We start from the raw sequence: 21,900 nt of genomic DNA on the forward strand, positions 1-21,900 counted from the left end.
GCGACTTAAGTAGGTTTTATTGGTGTGTAATTGTAATATATTAAAGAATATAATAAACATTTTGTGCTTATTATATTTCAAGAGACAAGAATTTTATATTGAGATTTTTCGTACATTTAAATAAATACCTACAATAAATGCATTAAAAAATAGTAAAAGTTCGATTTCCTAAATAGTTATGAATAAATCAGTGGAGTCACAGTGTGACCTATATTCTAAAAAGCCTTATTAACGTTGCCTGGAGACAGCGTCATAGTGACAAATATTTGTTTTCAAATAAAAAAACAACAATTTTCTTACTTTTGCACGCTACTTAATACTAAATACTTTATTTGTTACAAATATGGGGGAGAGAGCTCCGATATCGACTGAGGATACGCTGGTGCGATACGACAACCCAGTATTAGTAACTAAGAAAATTGATAAAACAGTAAGTACTGACCATTCACCAAGCTATGAAATCTTGTTGGCTTTTCACATCGTTATTATAGGTACTTATTACCATAGACTCTAAGCCTGAATAGTACCATTTTTGTATGGAAACTTTAGTGATAATAACAGTCATAGACCAGCCATTTTAACTGCTATTTAACTAACTATCATTTTAATTTTAGGGAATAGGAATAGGGAATCTAGTATAAAGATCATTTTCTTTCGAATTCTGGAATTTAAAATATTTATTTATTTTATTATGCATTTCAAAGAATTTAAAAACAATGTTCTTAAGTAATTTAAAGTCTCTAATGTTTCTTTAACGAGGTTACATCACCGACAACGAACTTAGCCCAGCCATGTATGCCAACCGAAGCGAAACGTGAAACGGAAGAAATTTTAAATGCGATTCTACCTCCTAAAGAATGGGAGGAAGATGGACAGATATGGACTCAAAAAGTATGTACAATTAAAAAGTATATTATTAATATTAATCCTATTCAGACCGGAAATCTCTTTTCTTTTTCTTATGTTATTATTAATATTAATCCTATTCAGACAGGAAATCTCTTTTCTTTTTTTAGCCTCACGGTGTATCCCGCACATATAAAGAGGGAACCTGGGAACCTAGTGTTAAGACAACCCGTGACCACTTTCGCCTCCCACTTTTTATAGAATTCTAGTGAAACCCATAATCTGTCGCGCACTTGTCCCTCTTTAAACTAAACACAGTTAATTTTTTTGTACTTGTTGTCTATTTTATATTTAAAAGGCTATAGTTTTTTTTTAAATCGAAAGAATTCTTATTGATAATACGATATTATATAGGATTATGTACATAAATTGTATTATCCATAGATCTCTTCAACACCGGCCACCAGACTGGATGTGATAAATCTGCAAGAAATGTTAGACACTCGCTTACAGCAACGACAGGCGCGAGAGACCGGCATATGTCCGGTACGAAGACAACTTTATACTCAATGCTTCGATGAACTTATACGACAGGTACATATGTGAAAATTCAAATCGAGGCAAAAATGATTATTTAAAAACTTATTTACTGCAGAATTAGGTCATAAGTATGTGTACGAGAAAAATAATACAGTAGAGTCGTAGCCGCCCTGAAGTTAGCTATACATGGCTGCGCATATTTGATTTTAGGTTTTTTTTTTTCACTTTTCTAATGGTTTTATTTTTCTGAATGAACAATGCGCAAAGAAAGAAAGCCAAATTTCAAAGCGGCCACGACGAGCCGTATTGTAAATGTAAAAAAAAACCAATTGACTTAATTGTCTGGGAATTGAACCTATTATACTCTTTCCAATTTCGAGTACTAGTTACTTTATAGATTAATAATAAATAAATTATTATATAAATGGTATTAGGTAACAATAAATTGTGGTGAACGTGGTCTTCTATTATTAAGAGTTCGAGATGAAGCGAGGATTACAATGGAGGCGTACCAAACACTTTACTGCAGTTCCATTGCATTTGGAATGAGAAAGGCTTTACAGGTAAAGTACGATTTAGTATAATTACCAATATTAAATTAAATCGGCTTCACGCTGAATCCCGCACAAAGCAGGGTAGCCAGAGGGAACCTAGTGTTAAGACACTCTGTTCCCCACCGCCAAATTCCGGAGTCATTACGTGTTAAGTGACGGAACTCTACGCAGCACTTTGGTCTCGACACCGGAGCGAAGATATAGTATATTTAAATAAATATTACATTTCCTCGAGTTGGGATAAAACGACAACCAATCATGTTTACAGTCACACTTTGTGCTCCTGCGCCACGGCTGACCTCAATTTTCAATATTACTTAAACATACAAATATCTTTTAATGAATTCTTTTAAAATAATTACTTTTAGTCAGAACAAGGCAAATCTGATTTGATGGATCAAGTAGCGAAGTTAGAAACTGAACGTTCTTCATTGGAGAAACAATGTATGGAATTAAAACAGAAGACCGAGCAGTTAGAACGTCGCGCAGCGGAATTGAGGGCTGCAGAAGAGAAACGTCATCAAGAAGAATTACTTGCCTTAAAGAAGACTAACGCCCAATTGAAGGTAGGAAGGATTATTTCATATAACATATATTTTTATAGTTATTTTTATAATTATTTTTTTTAGTACAATTAATATCACAAATGAATTTTTAAATCTCATACAAGTTTATTTTAATAATTATAGTATTAATTTCTGTGTTTTTAATAACACAAATAATATTATGTTTGTATTTTCAGGCGCAACTTGAAGGAATCATAGCTCCAAAGAAATAACTACCTCTTAATTATACGGTATAGCAAATAATATATTCAATATACTTTTAATATTGTATCTGTATTCTTTTGTTTTTGCATTAAGAATAAAAAAGGACTAAAAAATAAAACAACATATTAATTTTATTAAAATATATATTAAACCATTTATTGGACAAACATACAATATTTTCATTAGTTTACAATCATTGCTAAAGAGCCTTAAAAAGATATAAAGACCACGCACAAACGACCATCCCTTCATTCAATAAACCTATCTTTTAGAAATCTACTTTTAAATATGATCCAAAAAACCAACGGTAATATACAATTTGCTGAGATTAAGAACAATAAAATATACATACATGTTAGACGTAAACATTCGTATGCAAATGCATTTGTGTATTATATTATATGTAAAACAATTATAATTGAATGTGTTTACCAAAACGGTATGTAGACACTACTATATAAGATAAAAATCGTAAATCGTAACATTACAGTAATCTAGTTGAGGAATTAAGGCACCACATACATAAAATTTAATTGTTAAATAATATTAATACACCAGTTAACACAAATACTGTAATTAAAAGATAATTAATTAATTAATTAATGAACAAAATTAATTGCATTTGTACTAAATAGCAAAGTAAAAATAATAATAAAACAAATTCACAATAAGGCGGTCGTGTGATGCCGTCTTTGCATCAAGCCAAAGTTAGCGGCCATCTTTAAATTACGTCACACAAACTTCATTATTTTTTACTGCTTTCCCTGACTTGTTAACATACATTAGATTGTAGTATTACACCTACAAATTAAAAATTAAATAGCAGTTCGGAAAGTATGACATTTAATATTTAGATATATTCTGAAATGTGACGAAAGCCTACAAATCAACTTCCCCCACCCATTATCACACTTTATCCACCCCTTTTAACGTGTGACGTAAATTACGGACGGCCCCTTAATATCAACTTTACTTCCATTCAAACACTGCACAAAGCATGCACATCCCGATGGTATGTACACTTATGTTTTAAGTAATCTCATTTATATAAAAAAATCCATTCAAACGTTTCCATAAAATTTCCGCTAACCAGGTACAGCATCAACATTCAGTCAAACGATAAAAATTCGCACGGAATGAAAATAATTAAAGTAACATACGTAAAGTACTAGAAGTCAAAATATCAAAATAGATAAAACGCTATCACAAAATCTAAAATATTCAATTCCAAAATAATATTAAAAAAATAAAAATTGTGATTAAAATGAAATGCCACTGCAATTTCGTCATCTTCGGCGGTGGATATCTCCGACGGGTCCAATACAAAATAATAAGAGCAAAATCGGTGGAATTCTATACTTATTATCACAGTTATAATACAAAATGGATGTAAAATCAATCAAAATGTCGTTCATTTCGCTGAAGATATTCACGCCGAGAATCGACCAATAATAATAGTAATAATGATAATATTTTGTATTTTCTTAAGTCACATATTTCATGGTGTTGTCAATGTCATGGTGTAGTGTGCCAGCTTCATTGTAAAAATCAAATCAAAGAAATTCTTAAAATTAAAAGAACATTCTCGATTCTAAACAATAAATTAAATTAAAATAACCATGAACTCTGACGAGAGAAGACGGAATAAGAATTCACAAGTCACTGTCACAAAGAGCCAACTATAGAAAAAAAAACATCCAAAGCAATGTCAGCAATAATATACTGTATAGCCCGACAAGAACTTTACGAATTTTCAGAGATACGCGCGGAGACTTGCGCTGAATGCATATTTAAGGTACCTTCGTAGTGATGCCCTCGCTCACACTGCAGTCCTCGCCCTTACCCCTTGAGCCCAATCCCAACACTTAAGTAGAATACAGCGCAACGTTAACTTTCACGTTGACACAAAATAATGCCTAACTCCGAATATCGAATATTGTGCACACGACTGTACATGAGCGAATTTGTATCATGCCTATTCACAAACTTCGGTAGTGAAGTGCTTGTCGGGCTATTATTTCGAACATGTTCCAAATTAAAATTTTGATAATCTATTTGGATTCGTTGTACGTGACTCTGTGGGCGGGACCCACCGGTATGGCGGTCACGAGGCCCGCGCCGCCGTCGAGTAGCGGGTTCACGACCTGCACGATGTCGGGCTGCAGCGAGTGCTCGCCGGCCTCCACCGGCTCCAGGCTCACATCTAGGTCGGGCGCTGTTTCACTGCTTGGACTGGTTGTCAGTTCCAGTGATATTATCTTCTCTTGTGTTGTCTCCACCTATTTATTATTATAAATTTATGTAAGTATACTACAAATTTTTAATAATATATATGATTAGTCAAGTAACTTATGGTTTTATGAAATCGACATTTTAGGATGATTTTATTAACTGTATTTATTAATTGAATGAAAGTTGAAAAATGTAATACTTATTAAGATACTAGTAGAATGTTTAAAATAAAAATATTGATAGTTACATAATTAGATAAATTTTAAAAATGAACTATAATTCTGAGTAAATATAATATGAATTGAGTAAATATGAAGTTAACTGGAGAAAAATATAAAATGTTTTTGAAAACTTAAAACAATAACATGCACTAGATAAGAAAAGTCACCAACAAATGTTATATGATAGGTTTTGGAGCAAGCAAGTAGGCCATAAACTTAGGGACTGCAATAATATCATATTTTACTTATATTTTATTAAAAATATACAGTGAAATTAATTTATTTAAGTATTCCAAGCGATTCTTATTTGTAATGTGATATTATTGCAGCGAAGCGTAGTAAGTAAGTATAAAAAAGAAAGAAACGAACCATTTCTTTCGGTGAAGATTCCGTGTCTAGAATCCAGGTATTTTCTGACAAATACACAATTAATAGGTTAGCATGCCATGCCAAAACATCATGCAACACACGATTTATAATATAAAATAAATATCAAAATTTTCGATATTATTTTAAACGCTTAAAACAAAATCACATTAATTAATGAATATTTCTATACCTAAAAAATTCTACCTCGCCACCATATTTACATATTAGTCGTGTAACTACGTGTATCTACATTATATAACTATATTCATTACGGTGTTGCACGAGTGTGCCTAGTGATACATTAGATGCGAAGGCCCCAAATAAAACATCGATTTGGCTGTCAACTGTCAATGTCTAAAACTTTTAATATTTAAATCAACAAACGTCTTTACTGTTCCCGTATATTACTTTTAGTCATTAATCAGAGCTTAAATCAATCTTAGTATAAATCCTTACTTTAAGTCAAAATAAATTGTAATGAATCGAGTAGAATAAGAATGGATGGAGTTGAAACATAAAACATCGATTTGTCAACTGTCATTGTCAAAACGCAAGAATAATAAGTCGTACTATATAAAAGTCGCATCAAAGTCGTTTCGCAGTCGTACCGTATAAAAAGCTAAGCACTGTATAATACACAATAGAAAACCACACGTAAACGGCATTGTACAGCGTAGTGTATGCTCTGGTATGCTCTGTACCTCTTTCTCGATAACTTTCTCAATGTATTCGACGGTTCGCACTTTAGTGTCTCCGGTGGTGGGGCACACGTATTCCTCAGTGCGTAGTGTTATTCTCTCGTCTAACAATTTTTCCTTCTCCTTGACGGCCAGTATAGGGCCCGGCTTTGTACGTAACGCGATACGTGGTAGGGGCCATTTCTATAATTTTTAAAGCCAATTCACATACACACACCCCGTATTATAGCTAAGCGACATTAAACAAAACAAAGTTAACACAATTATTTGTGGCAAAACGCGTTAAGCTGGACGAAATCATTTGTGCTGTATTCAATTTGCTTTATTATAATATTGCGTATTTTTTAATATAATTTGTGATATTGGAAGTCTTGTATCCAAGTTGGTATCGATACTTGCAACCCCAGCTATTATGTTGACACATTGTTAATTACCTTTGTTATATTTTACGAATAGACAAAAACATGTATTAGGATATTGGATTACAACAATTTAAGTTTTTTAGGTGATAATATTGAAAACTGTGAACATGAGCTACATCATTTTTTAGTAAAATTATAGGAGGTATTTTTCTTGTTTGAAAATTAATTTAAATTATAAGAAAATAGTTTTCATTTACATCACCTATTAAATATTTGGGATTTTTATAACCACATTAAGTTTGATTAGTACTAAAATTTTACCTCTGAAGGAGATTTATCTCCTGTTGGCACCTCTCCTATGATTTCATGCGCTGGACCCACCATGCTTTTAATTGCTTTTTGTGACTCTATAGCGTCCTAAAATATTATAACTACGTTAACTTTTTTATTTAGGACGCGGCTGTAGTTGTTAACGTCAAAGATGCAAATTAGATAATATCATCAGATTCTGTTCATGCTACTTTCATTAACAGGCAACCGGGTTACTTATGCTATCAGCCTACAAATCAATTCATCTATTATCTTAATATGTAAGTATGCTATTAGGTCAATTTAACAAAGTAAGAGATCTATGTAATAGGATGTCCGATGTTAGAAAAAAGTAGAAGTTAACATTGATCTAATGGTATCGATTTACGTTAAATATTGAAAGTTAGCAAATATAGATGCTTTTGGAGTATCTACATAAATCATTTTTACATTAGATAAGTCATTAAAAAATATCGTTCAATTTATTGTTGTTTGTGTTTCAACAAAAGGAGTAACTTCTTCAATTGACAACACGACAGGTTCTTATATTATTTTTCTACCATCGATGTGTCGGTTTTCAGAGACTTGGCACCGATATTTTATATAATATTATTATATCGTATCGTTTCCCCTGATAACATAGACAATGAATACCAAAGTACTGATATAAGACGAGTGTTAGATACATCCAAGTAGGTAGGCGCGAGATGCACAAAGCAGTAGCGGTACCTTCTCGAGCGAGCGCAGGCGGGCGGCGCGCCATGCGGCGCGGCGGGCAGCGCGCGCCTCCGCGTCCTCCTCTGAGCCGGCGTCGGCACGGCGACGGCGCGACTTTGCCGACGGACTCACGCCGCCAAGTGATACGCTGAAATACAAGGGTTTATGTTTTATTTAAAAAGATTATAACAAAGATTATTTATATTTTTCATTACTTACAACATCTAAGTGCATATTTAAATCCCCTTTTATACATAAAATTGCATATATCCAAATATACCACAACATACATTACCTTTACCATGCGAGTTTTTAATATTATTAGTTTTATTCCACACAAGAATAGGCAGAGAAATCCCATGTGACGCCATATGTGGGTGTAAAAAGTAGGTTAAGTTTTACTTTTTAGAAAAATTCCTTAGCTTAAAAAATCTGCACGTATACTTTACTATTTACATAATACTTTACGTATTGGTCTACCTCACCATATAGTAATTAAAATCAATAGGCATCACTTAAAAATAGCCAAAGACCTGTTTTCAATAACACATTAGTTCCTCTTACCTGTGTCCATTCTCGTAGGGCTCGTCGTCAGGCTCGCTCTCTCCGCTGCGGTCCTCCCCGGGGGACCACGCGAGCTCGGAGCGCGACAGGGACGCCATCTTCCTTTCCTCTTCCTGCTTCAATTTCTCCACCTCATCCGCTGATAGGAATGTGAACACTTTTTCTGGACAGAAATATATATATTTATTCAAAATAAATTTGAATAGGTTTTTATTACATCATATCCTAATACTCTAATCTAAACACCACTAGATAACATTTATAGATAAAAAATTAAATAAAAAAAACTATTTTGTAATATCTCACCTGGCTTCGGTGATGATTTATGGCTTTCTTCCATTGCATTTTCAAAAAACTTTTTCTTGTCGCTTACCGATGCTTTCACAAAATTACCAGATTGAGGTGGGGAAGCCTGAAAATATTATTTTAAACATTTTTAAAAACTGACTTGTCGTAATCATATTAATATTTTAGTGAAGTGATATATATGGATTAAAAAGCGTATAAAAATATCAATATTTACAAGCCATGAAACCCATCTCCAGGCTTTTAACACCCATGCAGTCAGTGATAAATAAAAAAAATAATAAAAATATTAATAATTCGAAAGAAAATATCAATAATGTTAGTAATGTAAGTAAATAAACAAGACATGCAAAGTATAAAGAAATGCAAGTTAATGACGATAACTGTAACATAATGGGACGATGACGGATCGTGTGTTTAGTTGTCGGGCGGGGTCGACGAACACAATCAAAAGAAGCTGAGTGTTGTGTGTAAGATGCCGTACATTTATGTTTACCTCGCCGGTGGCGAAGGATTTCATTTTGCTGCTCCATGCGGGTCTCAAGGTGGATGCGGGCGAGGTGCTCCCTTGTCCCGCTAATTCCGAACTGTATGTAATTACATCGAATTCGGGCGCAGTCGTCACTTCGCCAAAACGGACTCTTCTCTCTGATTGAACACTTTTAGGCGCATCTCCCGCTTTAATTGGAACAGATTGTGTGACGTTGGCGTTTATGTCTTTTCCTACTGAGCTAACTAATGGCGGTGATAGCTGTGGTACAGAAGTCGAATATGACATTTCGTGAGAAACGCGTACCGGAAGAGTGCATGTGTAGGGATTAAACGTTCCCGCGACCGTCGTGAGAGATGGATACGGATTGCTAAGCGGATAAGTCGAAGAGTGTACCATTTTTGGCGATAGACTTTTACTTCTCATTTCTCTTAAAGATACGTGAGTCTCTAAGGGTGTGTCTTCAAAATACTTTTTATCGGGATGCAAATAGCAAGGTGAATTGGGTATATGCGAAACGGTTGGGAGAGTTTTATATTGAGCATGCAATAATTCTGGCGGACCAGGTTCGCCTACAGGACTAACAGACAATTCATGAAAACAGTCATCATCGTCATTAGAAGGAAGTTCAGTTCGGAAGTCTTGATGTAAAGGCACTTCTGAAATGATAGGTGATGCTAGAGGGTCATCTAAACGTAAGGAGTAATCTAAAATCGGGTGAGCTTGGTAATTTACAGGAGGAGGAAAATCAGATTCCGGTGAATTAGTCGAGTTGGAAGACTGCATGGCTGTTTCGGCCACTATAGGTTCCGGGAGAACTACTCGCTCGGGTACGATCGTTATAAGAGGAACATTTAGCTCGTGTTCGTCGTGAACTAATTGACTCTGACTTACTTTTGTGGCGAAAAGTGGCGGAGGAGGTATAATAAATTCGTCGGGGCGGACGACGGTCGGATTGGTTTCTATTTTTGATGGTCGATTTTGTATTAGTATTGAGCGGTCCCGGCATGCAACGTTAGTGGTTTCCTCATCGTCATGCACCGTATGAATGAGTCTAGGCCTTCGGTCGTTCGTCTCGTGTGGTTCCGAAATGAAACTAACTCGCTTCGTTTGCGGTTTGCGGGGTACTGGTGGTTTCGGTTTTGCAGGCGGAGGCGGGGGCGGAGGAGGGTCTACGGAGGTCCCTTCGGGCGGCGGCGCGGTCTTCACTTTCTGTTCCGTGAACACGGCGAGCGGCGAGGGCGGCGCACCCGCGCTAGTAGACTAACCAAACCAACATAACATTCGATACTTTACATTGCTTATATTTTTAATTATCTGTTTGTATTTGACTTCTGTCAAAAAACAAGCAAACTTGCAAGAAAACGGCATTTACGTAAAATACTAATGAAATAAAACAAAAACAACGATATAACTTTGCGACTAAAGAAATCTTCCAAAATAAATGCTATAAAGTTTGCTAACCAAAATATACAGAAGAAGTTATGCTATATAGAAAAACATCATATTTTTTTGTAAACAACGTGTATTTAAATTTCAACACCAAAATATAATTTTAATAAGAATAATTTATATACAAAGTAAAGGTGAAAACGAATTATTCATAGACAAATATTTTATCAAATGTCAAAACAAATGGCAGTTATAAATTTGGCAAACATCACATTTATAATAATTTATACTCAATAGTCATTTTATAAATAAAATAAAAAGCCGGATGGCATAACAGATATGATATGTCCAATAACTCCGATTAAATAATAATAACATTTAAATAAAATACCACAAATGCAAAGCGAAATTAGGGTTTTCGAAGAAAATAGGCCAAATAAAATAACAATGCAATATCACACTAATACTCACTGTTGATATCTAAGAATTGTTAAGGAACTTACACAGTGACAATATTTCTTTCTATAAATAAAAACGAATATTATTGTAAACAACTATAAAGAGTGTTTCTCAAAACATAGAAAACCTTTAATTGTTTGAACATAGCTCATAAATATTGCAAACGTTGAATGTTAAATTAAAACTGTATACATTATTAATAAAAATATATACATTATTGAAATAAGCACTTTCGCAATATCAGTTTGAAGTATGCAATATATTATAATGTTATGATATAGAAATAAAAGATGTTATTTTAAAATTATTTTAGATAGTTTAGCGATTTTAAATGAGTTTAAATATATTTCGCAATAATATTGGTATATTATAGGTCTAAATATTGAATATAATGTCAGTAGTCAGGTATAAAACAGTATCCAAAAGGCAAATAGAATACAAGTCACTACAGGATGAAACACCACACACTCTAGGTACATTTATGTATATCTAAATTATGAACAGTAGAATATTGGTCACTTTAGATTATTGTTTGAATATTATATTAAACATGTGTAAATAGCAATGATTACAGTACAGACGTCACACGGTAAACTATTAAAAAGGCTGAGTATGTATATTATATCAGTGTTATGGAAGAATATAGGAATCAAACGCATATTCGACTTCTACACAAATCGAATACATACGATTAAATGTTGTAAACCACCAAAATATATAACTTTCGGAATATATCATTAATTAATAATATTTATCAATACCTTAATAATATCTTATAAACATCTATAGAATGGTAAGTTGTAATTACTTATAAAGCTAATTACCCTCCACCGTAGTAATGATGCTATATACATTTCAGAACATTTACAGATATTTGGATATATGTATGTATGTATGAGTATATGTCTTAAATATATGTATGCACTGTCCTAGTATAAATTTATATAGTGGAGAAATCCAAAAGTTGACTGTATTTTTGGATATTTATTAAACAATATATATTTATAGACTATTTTATAACTAGCTTAAAGATGTTTTTAAAATTCTATATTGATATAAAATTTTGAACATTGCTCACTAGTACTCAATCTAATGGTTAAACCGTTAAACCGTAACCGATGAATTAACTTCTTAAATAAAATTATAGACAACCAAATTACAATAAGTATTAAATATACAGAGTTGCGTTCAAAATTTAAAAAATAAATAAATATGTTTAATTTATAAAATAATTTTTAAACACACTTAATATATAAGAAAATTCATCGTTACCTATCCATCATTGACTCTTGAACAATTTCATCAAACAATCTATAAATAACAGCCAACAATTATAATTTTTTACCTATATCTAGCCACAGACTAAATTGCTATGCATATAGATAATGAAAAATATATAGACATTTGGAATGAATTACCTAAATATAAGTATTTAGCTATACTGATTTTATATTTAAAATATTAATTAACATAGAAATATAAATAAGTAAATTATAGTAATATACACAAAGTAAAAAAAATTAAAATATGTTATTACAACATAATAACAATAGCAATATTCGACAAGTTCCGTTGACCATATTTAGATTCTAAATAATATATAATCTATGATTGACAAGTGATAGATCAATCAAAACTTTTTCTACATACATATAAACTTTCTTAATATATCATAAATACGTGAACAATTATTATTTATATAATAAAGTGCGATTCTTTCGACGAATTAATAATTAGATTTACAATATGGACAGATGTTTTATTGCTGTACTATGTGTTTCCTTCCATTCCGTGTGGGTTTGTCTGTAATGGACGTAATACGTAGTCAGTAGTCTATCTTTAACTTTCGTCTCCATATAATCTGTTAACTAACACATAACGACACCGAGCTAACTAGGAAGTATCATAAATAAAGGTACTTATTGTATAAAGTTGGTTTGAAAGGGTACTTCGAGGGGTTCCAATACATTAACGTTGAATACGTTCACAAATACAAAATCAGGTAACATGCACACGTTGGCTAAGTGAAGAAATAGCCTGGCGCTACATACAAATTACTCATAAATCTATAAAGTAATAATAAAAACAAAAGTCGACAGAACTGACAAGGAATCATAACCCTTCCCGTTTGCCAAAATATATTACATCAATATATACTGAACAACATTTATTTTGGAAGTTAATATATAAAAATATAAATTAAAAATAACTAAATTGTTTAATATAATTAAATATTTCATAAAAAATATATATAATTTTCATGCAAGCTATATAATACAGGGGAGTGCATGCTATCAATAGAAACCGACGTGCGAAAATCAATTGTAAACTGGTTAAATACCTATAAAAAAGTTATTTATTAAAAAAATATACTACAAATCTATGCCATTATAACTAAACTATTTCATGCTAAAGTATATTTTATTTAGTTTATCTTTTATATTATTAGCAATATAAATTTGATTGATAAATATATTAATATAACAGTACTGTATAAGTATTAAGCAAGTACTAAATTATACAAGTTAGATTAATTAGGCGCGTCTATACAAGTTAGATTTTTTATTTTGTGACTTTTAGGTTTGTCAACTATAAAAATTACTACGAAATGGAAATTTTTTTGCGTATCCGTAATTATAAAAAATCTCCTTTTACTAATATTTTATGGATTTTTTTATCTTTTTCATCATCATAAACAAAATAATAACGGAGACACAAACGTAGGGATACATATCAACATGGTCATAAAAATATAATTTTTAAAGAATATTTACAAAATCTATCAAAAATTATCGACCATTGAATGTAGCTCATTTTATTTCATAATTAAATGTTTATGTAATAGAGGCAGGGTTTCTATATACGAGGCAGTTAGTACACATATGATCTAATTCCAAAATTATATTGAAAGACTTTTGCAATTTTTCTCTTTAATTTCATTATAAGAAAACAAATTCTTTGATAAATATCCTATAATTCACATACTCTTATTTAGTTAAATAACAATGTTACTTATCAAGAAAAAAAGATTAATACATTTTTACCATCCAAATATATATACATGTACATATTAGACAAATTAGATCACATTGCACTAAACCCTATATAATCATCATATACTAAAAAGGGTAAAATGTTAGCTATTGGGGCAAATATATAAATTCCCTTACCTGAGGTTGTAAAGTGTGTTTGGACATGACAACGGTGGTAGTTTTATGTTGTGGTTCGGGCGAAGTGGGCGGCGCCGGCTCTAGGGCAATGCTCTCTACTGCGTGTACTATGTCTAGTACCTATGAGAGTGGACAATTTTTATATTATTTTTTCTTTCAATGTCAAGAGGCCAGTCGTGGCGCAGGGGCACAACGTGTGTGTAAACGCGACTGGTTGTAGGGTCGATCCCCACTCGAGGATATGAAATATTTATTTAAATTTATATTTGATTTTTTTTTACTTTTCTATTTTCCATAAGCTATAAGAATCGCTGAAATAATATACCTTTTCTGGAGTAGATTTTTCTCTCATTTCGGCGACCTGTTTTTCTTGTCCAAATTCGATTATGTCTTGCCGGTGATGTTCCTAATTTAAAAACAAATTATTTACTTTATATGAACACTTAAGATTATAATATCATTTATAAAGACTAATAGAATACCGTTGTAATGCTATATAGATTTAAAAAATAATATTAACTTAAGCTTATAAAGCTCCAATAAAGAATTTTAATTAATAATTTTGAAACCATCGTGGCGCAGGGACACAAACGTTGCGAATGTATATACTGGGGTAATTGTGATTTTAATTTCCACTTGGGGGATTAAAAGAAATATTTTCTTTTGACTTCAGCAACTAGACAAAGCGCGGCATTGAGTTTCACCACTCAATCCTCCAGAAAAGGTAAACGAAGTGCCTCAACTCAAGTTACCTATGCCTACCCTGCTGTATACAACATGATACTGAAAAAAAAAACTATTTAACTTTTTAAATAATGAATAATATTCAAACAACACAAACCTGCTGTATAGTTTCATCCCGGTCGAGGCTCGAAGTCGAGTGCGACAGCGACCCGCCGGTGTCCGCCGTCCCGCTCTCGCTGCCCGTCTGTTTGTATGCATCAACTACTTATACAGTGTGTACTAGCTGTGCTTATGTTACTATTTTCATACATAGCGTGAAGTAGTTAATTTAATATTCTTCATTAAAAAAAAAATTAGTTTGTGCACTTATTTATTCACGTCTTGTATGTGGTGAAATGTTTGGTAGCAACTTGCAAATTGTAAATTGTGTAAATAACACAACAAGTGGAATTTTCAAGCTACAAAGTATATATTTGGTAACTAGCAGTACTGTTAACTGGTTTCGTATTTAGTTACTTTCTAAGATAAGCTAACAATATACAAATACATTCTAATTTTAAAAACTTTAATTTGTAATTCTTTAAATTCAATTAATTGTTGTATCAAAAAAAGTGCAAAGTGAACTAAATCAAAGAAAATGTTCAAAAAAAAATAGCTTAAGCAAAAAAAATAGCACAATATGACTATAATTACTATCAAAAATAAATACTAAAAATATTCTGTAATAAATAATCGTATATTTATTACCGTATATTTCTCAGGCCGTGAGTATCCGTGGCACACGACCAGGTGTAAGGGCGCGTGCGTGGCGGAGCGCAGAGCGTTCACCGCCTCGTTGTGTGTAGCTCCTAGAAGCGATACGCCATTCACTTCTAATAGACGCATGCCCACCTGTAAATTATTTCTTTTTTAATAGATATTGAACATTTTTATCTTTTAGCATTAAACTATACCTACATAGTTGATATATTTTTTATGTAGAAAATTATGCATGATTTTTGTCACAGTCAGTAAAAACAAAAATTATCATTTTGTGACACTTTTTCGCCACATTATTTTTAGAACAAGTCAACTTCATCCAAGTAATTTTAAACTTACAGTAATGCTAATACTACATGTATGTATTCGTAAATTGATGTAGGACCGTAACTTTTCAAATATGTCGTGGCCCAGGGGCAGAAGGGTGTGACAATAAGCGCGACAGCTTGTAAGTCCCCGAGAAATAGAAATATTTAATATATATTTTTTTTTGCTCTGATGTCGAGGCCAAGCGCGTCGTGGAGTTAAAAAAACCCTGACATTAACTATATATAAACTACTTAATGTAACTACTTATATATATATAACTATTAACATAGTCTGATGTTACCTTAAGTCTTCCATCCCTTCTAGCAGCCCCACCACTGTTTATCTTCGATATAAACACTCCTTCATCGTTGGGGTCATTGGGGTTGCCACGTTGACCATTCAAACCTCCCTTAATATGCATGCCCAATTTTTCACCTTCTTGCTTTATTATTGTTAATTCCTATGAAATTATGACCTTATTACACAATGTCTAAACAATAGAAATAAACTTATTAATTGTAATTTTTTTACTCCCCTTTTGTTAGGATAGTCATTTTTTGACAAAATATATATTTTTTTAAATATAATAATAATAATTCACACGGCGCGTATTGTGAGGAGGTTCCTCACTCTACCGATGGCTTGGATCCTTCTCCCGCCCTCGGAAGAGTGGTTTTTTTTATTTTTAAATGTATTTTTGTAACAATTTATATTTAAAAATGTAAAATTTATTCCTCTTATGTAATAAAAGTATATAGTGTATTCACACAATCTACGGAAACTAGACAAGAACACTCGTTAATATCATGCAAAGCCAATACAAACATGCAATGTGGTTAGAATCTTCAGATCTTTAGAATATTTTCTTCTTGATTATATAAAACATCCATGAAGATTTTCATGACAAATTTTGCAGTTTAAAAAAAAAAAGAAACATATAAATAAGACCAGTAAATAGTAAAAGCCTTTAAGGGTATATAGAAGCTTAAAGCTAAAATACAATTTAGCAATAAAGTCGGGATCGTAATCACGCTCTAGAAGAGTGAAGCAAGGCGTTACGACGTCTGAGCACACGAAGGTACCGGAAAGGGGGGAGGGGGAGAATTTTGACATAAAATAATCGGATAAACACACATACAATATGTTCGATTTCATGTTATTGCGATCACTTACAGTTGCGTTAACAATCTCAACTTGAACGACACCCTGTATATGTGTGGTGTAGGCCGAAGTGCGCACGTGTGGAACAAAACAATGTTATAACCTTTTATAGCTACAAATATTGTTTAAATACTCAATCTCATACAAGCTTGTATATCAAACAGTATTCCGCGAGTGTAAAGCGACAGAATTCGCAGCACAGAGTTTCGTTACTTTTTTTTTGCAATTTTTACTTTTGCATTGCCAAAATCTACGAAAGCTGTATTCTACTCGATAACAAACTGATGAGTTACTTTAAGTGTCGTTTCAATGAACGGTTTTCCTTGCAATCATGCACATGGGCAGTTTTTTTAATGTATGTCATTACTAGATAGTAGACATAAATGTGAGTACATATCAAATGACATGACATTTAAATTGTGACAAGTAGATGCTGATTCACAAATTAACAAAGCTTCAGTCACTCATTTTGCAATCATTATTATAACAACTTACTGCACGAATGACACAGGATCGCCAAGTTAAAAAATAAATCTCTGTATTAGGTAGTGTAATAATATAAAAAGAACTAGAATCTTTACTTTTTTTATTTAACAGATGCTATTTTAATAAATAATTCAATCAAGTTCAATCCAAACAAGTTGTAAGGAAATATCTACAAACATTTACTATACGGAAAATGATTCTATTTAATTCAATCTATTCAACTTCCAAATAATTTAATAATTTTAACCCAAACTAAGCTCCCAGTCAAGATCTCCGAGTAAACCCAAATGAATGATAACACCAGAACATAACATGAAAGATGGCGCATCCTGTGTCATACTCAGGCAGCACTGGCACTGACCTGGAAGCCCGAGGGCAGGGGATCGTGGCGCACCGACAGCGTTAATGTGTTCCCGGGCTGCAGCAGCAACTGCACGGCGTCGCGGTGCGTGGCACCTGTCAGTTCGTTGCCATTCACTTTGACTAGCCTATCTCCCATTCGCAGTTTGTTTGAACGGGCCGCTATACCGCCTGGCACGATCTGAATGTTTTGTTTTTATGTTAAATCTGTTATAAACTATTATCGTTATATGTATGTTCTATGTATATTACTTTAGGGGCCCAAGCGTGTGACTGTGAACACGACATATTGTGGATTCGATTCCCACTCGAGAAAATCGTCTAGAGACAAAGCGCGGCGTTGATTCCGCTAAAATATTAATATTAGCGCAATACGTATATTTCTATCAAATGTGTAATCAATATGAAAGTATTAAAAAATATTAATATTTCTTACATGAGAAATAAAAATTCCAGGTTCCTTGCCTCCAAATGGAACACAAGAATGATCGGTTCCTCCTATAATACTGAAGCCAAGGGACCCTCCTTCTTTCACCAACGTTACATCCTGAAACAAAGAGAGATTTATATGTAGTAAGATACACAACTAAGCAACGAAAACAGCCAAAAAGCGAAAGCATAATAAAGAAAACGAATTATCTTATATAGAAATAAATATATATTATTCTATTAGAAAATATTTGGATTCGTTATAATAAAATAATGTGTAATTTGATATCATTAAACTAATACAGAAAGTAGCTCTATTTCTGTATAGTTCAAATGAATACAAATATGTGAAATTATGTATGTAATATATATTGCTAATATATATTATATGTAATTTTTATCATATATAAATGTTTACAGCAATTATAGTAATATAGTCGAATTTTAAATTGTGAATTTTTAACGCCCTAAGAAAATAACTGAACAGTATTTTTTTTTCTAGAAAACTCTACAATTGAATCATGCTTATAAATAATGTTCCATAAAATGTTATGCGCGACAAAATAATAGGTAAATGTATTATGTTTAAAGTCCTTTTACCAATATGAAACAACTTTTTATAATCTGGATAGGGCTTGGAACGTGCAGTAATATAGTGTAATACGTAATTTTAAGGAAAAAATCCCTTGTAAGTAAATAAAAGTGATGTTTGTCTATTAATCTCAAACGGCGAATTAATGATATGGATTGTTTTATTTTAAAATTGAACTAATTTATGAATATTTTATTTTGTCTAAGTAAATACTTGTGTTCATAGTAAAAATCTGAATGAATACCTTATTATATACTAATTAGTACAGAGTAAAAACAGTATAATATTTTTTTTTTAAGTATTTTAAATTTATTTGAAGTATATCGTAACAAAGTATTAGATCATGTTGGACAAATGGGACTTTAAAGTTTTATAGGGCGTCTTCAGAAATTACTTTAATGTAGCCCAGTCGGTTAATCATATTCAGACAAACTATAAATTCGACCAGACGTTAAACTGGAGTTGTTCAGCACAGACAGATCTCATTGAAGCAGTTAGAGTTTTAATCCGATTACAATAATATTTTACACATTTTTTATAGTGAATCGTGCAAAGGCACTTATCCCAACAACATTATTCGTCTTATTTATTTTTTAAGTAGTAATACTTCGTAAATTTAGGGTTAATTTAACCATTTAAGGACCCTACTAGATTTTATAAACTTTCAACAATTTGCCGAAAGAAATTGTTAATATATGTTGATAGAAGCGGACAACATCGATCTGACTTAATTCTCAAAAATATACTAAAAAACTTTTGGCACCCGCTGACACTATAAACAATAAATAAAAAAATGATTTTAGGTGTAGATTTCAAAAAATAAAATAAAAAAAGAACGTTACACAATTCGCTTCAGCATAGATTTGTAACCTGTCAACGTGTGTAAATGTGTTTATGTGACTATAGCTGATGATTTTTAAAATTTTAAAAATACTATATAAAACACTACTATTTAAAATAGTGGGAAACGGAGTGTCTTAACATTAGGTTCCCTCTGCCTACACTGCTGTGTGCGGGAATCAGCGTGAAGTTGACTATATAAATATCAGTCATAATATTACAGCACTACACAGCCGTGCACCACTTATACTTTACTAAATATAAATAATACATATATTGAGAAGACTAGTACTGATACTATTTGAAATAAAATTTTAGAAAAATATATATTAAACATAAAATAATTCTATTTTTTGCAGAAAAGTATTTACCTACTATACTATACTAGACTATACATATAACAAAAAATAAATATAAAAATTCATATAATTAATAGTTTCAATACAAATATATAAAGTCATGTTTAAACTTAATAACTATTGCAGTATTAATACATACGATACCATCAGCGTCGGTGCGACAGCACATGTGTGCATAGGCTTAAAAATAAGTATTTCAGTTAAACTGCAGTTTTTTTTATTAGTTTCTTTCATTCGGAATAATCGACATAATTATGAAATAATATTTTCCACAACAATTATAAAATTTGTATACAATGGGCATAACAGTAATATAATTATAATTTCATTTTTGAGCTATAAATTGGCAATTTAAAACCCTTCATATTATGAACTATAATTGTGTACTACTTTCAATTCTAATTATTTATTATGTTACTCGTTACATATATTTATTTCACATTTTTAAAAACACAATAACAACCCGCCATCAAAAAAAACTGCAATCAAAACTTAACCAAAAAAGAAAATCTTACTTCAATAATGAGCGGCGCGACCAGCTGGTTGTCGGTGATGCGAGTGACCGTTGTCTCCGTGAAGGTGGACTTGGTGACGGTCTCGGTGACGCGGCCGAGCGCGGCGGGCGGCGGCGGAAGCGCTACGGGCGCCCGTACCGGCGCGCGCTCCACCGTCACGCGCACACCGCGCTCCACGGGCGCCCCGCTGTCGCGCGGCGCCCCCAGGAAGTGCGCCGGGATCAGCGCTTGGAACTCCTCGCTCGTCATCGCGCGTGACGGCTGTTTTAACACGCTCATGTTCATGTTTTTCACACCCGCACCAACTAGGGTTGCCCACTTACGAGTTATGTCGATATTTGTGTTAGTTACAGAACACAAGTCGACAACCCTAATATTGTATGTATATAAGCATGATGTGTATGTATTGATATAGCGTTATGAGTTGCGTGTCATTCCCACCTCGTAGTGACGGTTGCGTCAAATATCGTTTACTTTACGAACTGGAAATATGAGCTCTTTATTTCCAGACGCAACAGTTTAGATATTGAGCGCGATCGTCTCGGGGCGGGTAGTAAACGCACGTTTACTTCAATGTGCACATGTAATGAGTAAGCGGATATACAAGCGTATGAATTTGAACGTGTTAAAACTGCTTAATGGCCGTCACCTGTGTAACTGGTACATCTTTGGCGCTTTTTTTGTCTTACCTGAATATCGTCGAAAACGTCGTCGTTAGAGCCGTGCAATTTATTCGCGTCGGGAGTTAGAGGCGTGCTCGTACTGTTAGTTGCCGGTTTGGGGCCCGCCTGAAGTGAACAATACAAATAAATTACTTTAGCACTACTTACAAGCTACATTAGTTTAAAATATTAAGTCAAGCATCAATAATTTAAAATTAACTTTAATTAGATTAATAAAACAACAACCACTCTACATTATCTATAGATATATACTGAAAAAAGCTATTTCAACCTTACCGTGCCATTAACTTGACTCAGTTTCCTCGGAGCCGGTTGTGGTGCAGCGTTTGCAAAAGTACTTTGTGGTTGTGGAGTTTGTGGTTGTTGTGGTTGCGCTAGTGGTTGCGACTGAGATATTGGTTGCGACTGTGATAGTGGTTGCGTTTGTGATATAACATGTGTAACACGTGGTGCAGTGTGGTTCCCTATAACCTGTGTAGGAACGTGATTTGCAATAGGTTTTTGGGTGGTGTTCAAATTTAATTGACTGCTCTTCAGCTCTCTCACATCATCTGATATTGATTTCCGTTGGTTCATGTCGCCTGTAAGCCATAAGAGTTACATATAAATATTTATGTTATTTAATAAAGCATGATTATTATACGTAAAATATGAAACGAATAGTTAATGTTGGCTTAAGTAATTGAAGTAATTACTTAAAAATTCATATATGGAAAAATTACAA

The 21,900-nt window shown here is 32.8% G+C and overlaps 2 protein-coding genes across 24 annotated transcripts in view; one reads left to right on the forward strand and one right to left on the reverse strand.

Annotated features, from left to right (window-relative positions):
• Positions 1–63: 63 nt before the first annotated feature.
• Positions 64–4,991, forward strand: Dnali1 (Putative inner dynein arm light chain, axonemal Dnali1). Its single transcript, XM_085207892.1, has 6 exons — positions 64–430; positions 760–891; positions 1,291–1,440; positions 1,821–1,949; positions 2,309–2,506; positions 2,683–4,991. Exons 1-6 carry the CDS (start codon positions 344–346, stop codon positions 2,716–2,718), a joined length of 732 nt encoding a protein of 243 aa, XP_085064018.1. The 5' UTR covers positions 64–343; the 3' UTR covers positions 2,719–4,991.
• Positions 2,836–21,900, reverse strand: part of scrib (scribble planar cell polarity protein) — a 63,647-nt gene continuing 44,582 nt past the window's right edge. For 5 of the 23 annotated variants that reach the window (XM_085207879.1, XM_085207871.1, XM_085207874.1 and 2 more), the window contains 18 exons: positions 21,453–21,757; positions 21,183–21,281; positions 20,494–20,754; positions 18,195–18,305; positions 17,760–17,939; positions 16,925–16,957; positions 16,053–16,211; positions 15,431–15,574; positions 14,841–14,927; positions 14,325–14,405; positions 14,000–14,119; positions 8,973–10,241; positions 8,489–8,594; positions 8,183–8,345; positions 7,631–7,766; positions 6,914–7,009; positions 6,234–6,413; positions 2,836–4,989 (listed from right to left, as the gene is read on the reverse strand). In XM_085207879.1, coding sequence (XP_085064005.1) covers positions 4,762–4,989; positions 6,234–6,413; positions 6,914–7,009; positions 7,631–7,766; positions 8,183–8,345; positions 8,489–8,594; positions 8,973–10,241; positions 14,000–14,119; positions 14,325–14,405; positions 14,841–14,927; positions 15,431–15,574; positions 16,053–16,211; positions 16,925–16,957; positions 17,760–17,939; positions 18,195–18,305; positions 20,494–20,754; positions 21,183–21,281; positions 21,453–21,757 — 3,758 coding nt within the window. In that variant the 3' untranslated portion in view covers positions 2,836–4,761. Of the gene's footprint in view, positions 4,990–5,532; positions 5,577–6,233; positions 6,414–6,913; positions 7,010–7,630; positions 7,767–8,182; positions 8,346–8,488; positions 8,595–8,972; positions 10,242–13,999; positions 14,120–14,324; positions 14,406–14,840; positions 14,928–15,430; positions 15,575–16,052; positions 16,212–16,924; positions 16,958–17,759; positions 17,940–18,194; positions 18,306–20,493; positions 20,755–21,182; positions 21,282–21,452; positions 21,758–21,900 lie in introns of all 23 variants that reach the window. The other 18 variants (XM_085207877.1, XM_085207869.1, XM_085207875.1 and 15 more) reach the window with 16 other exon arrangements.

This window comes from Heliconius melpomene, chromosome 3 (genome assembly GCF_056956725.1).
Source record: "Heliconius melpomene rosina isolate 202511_hmr_F chromosome 3, ASM5695672v1, whole genome shotgun sequence".
In the NCBI taxonomy this organism is placed as follows: Eukaryota; Metazoa; Arthropoda; class Insecta; order Lepidoptera; family Nymphalidae; genus Heliconius; species Heliconius melpomene.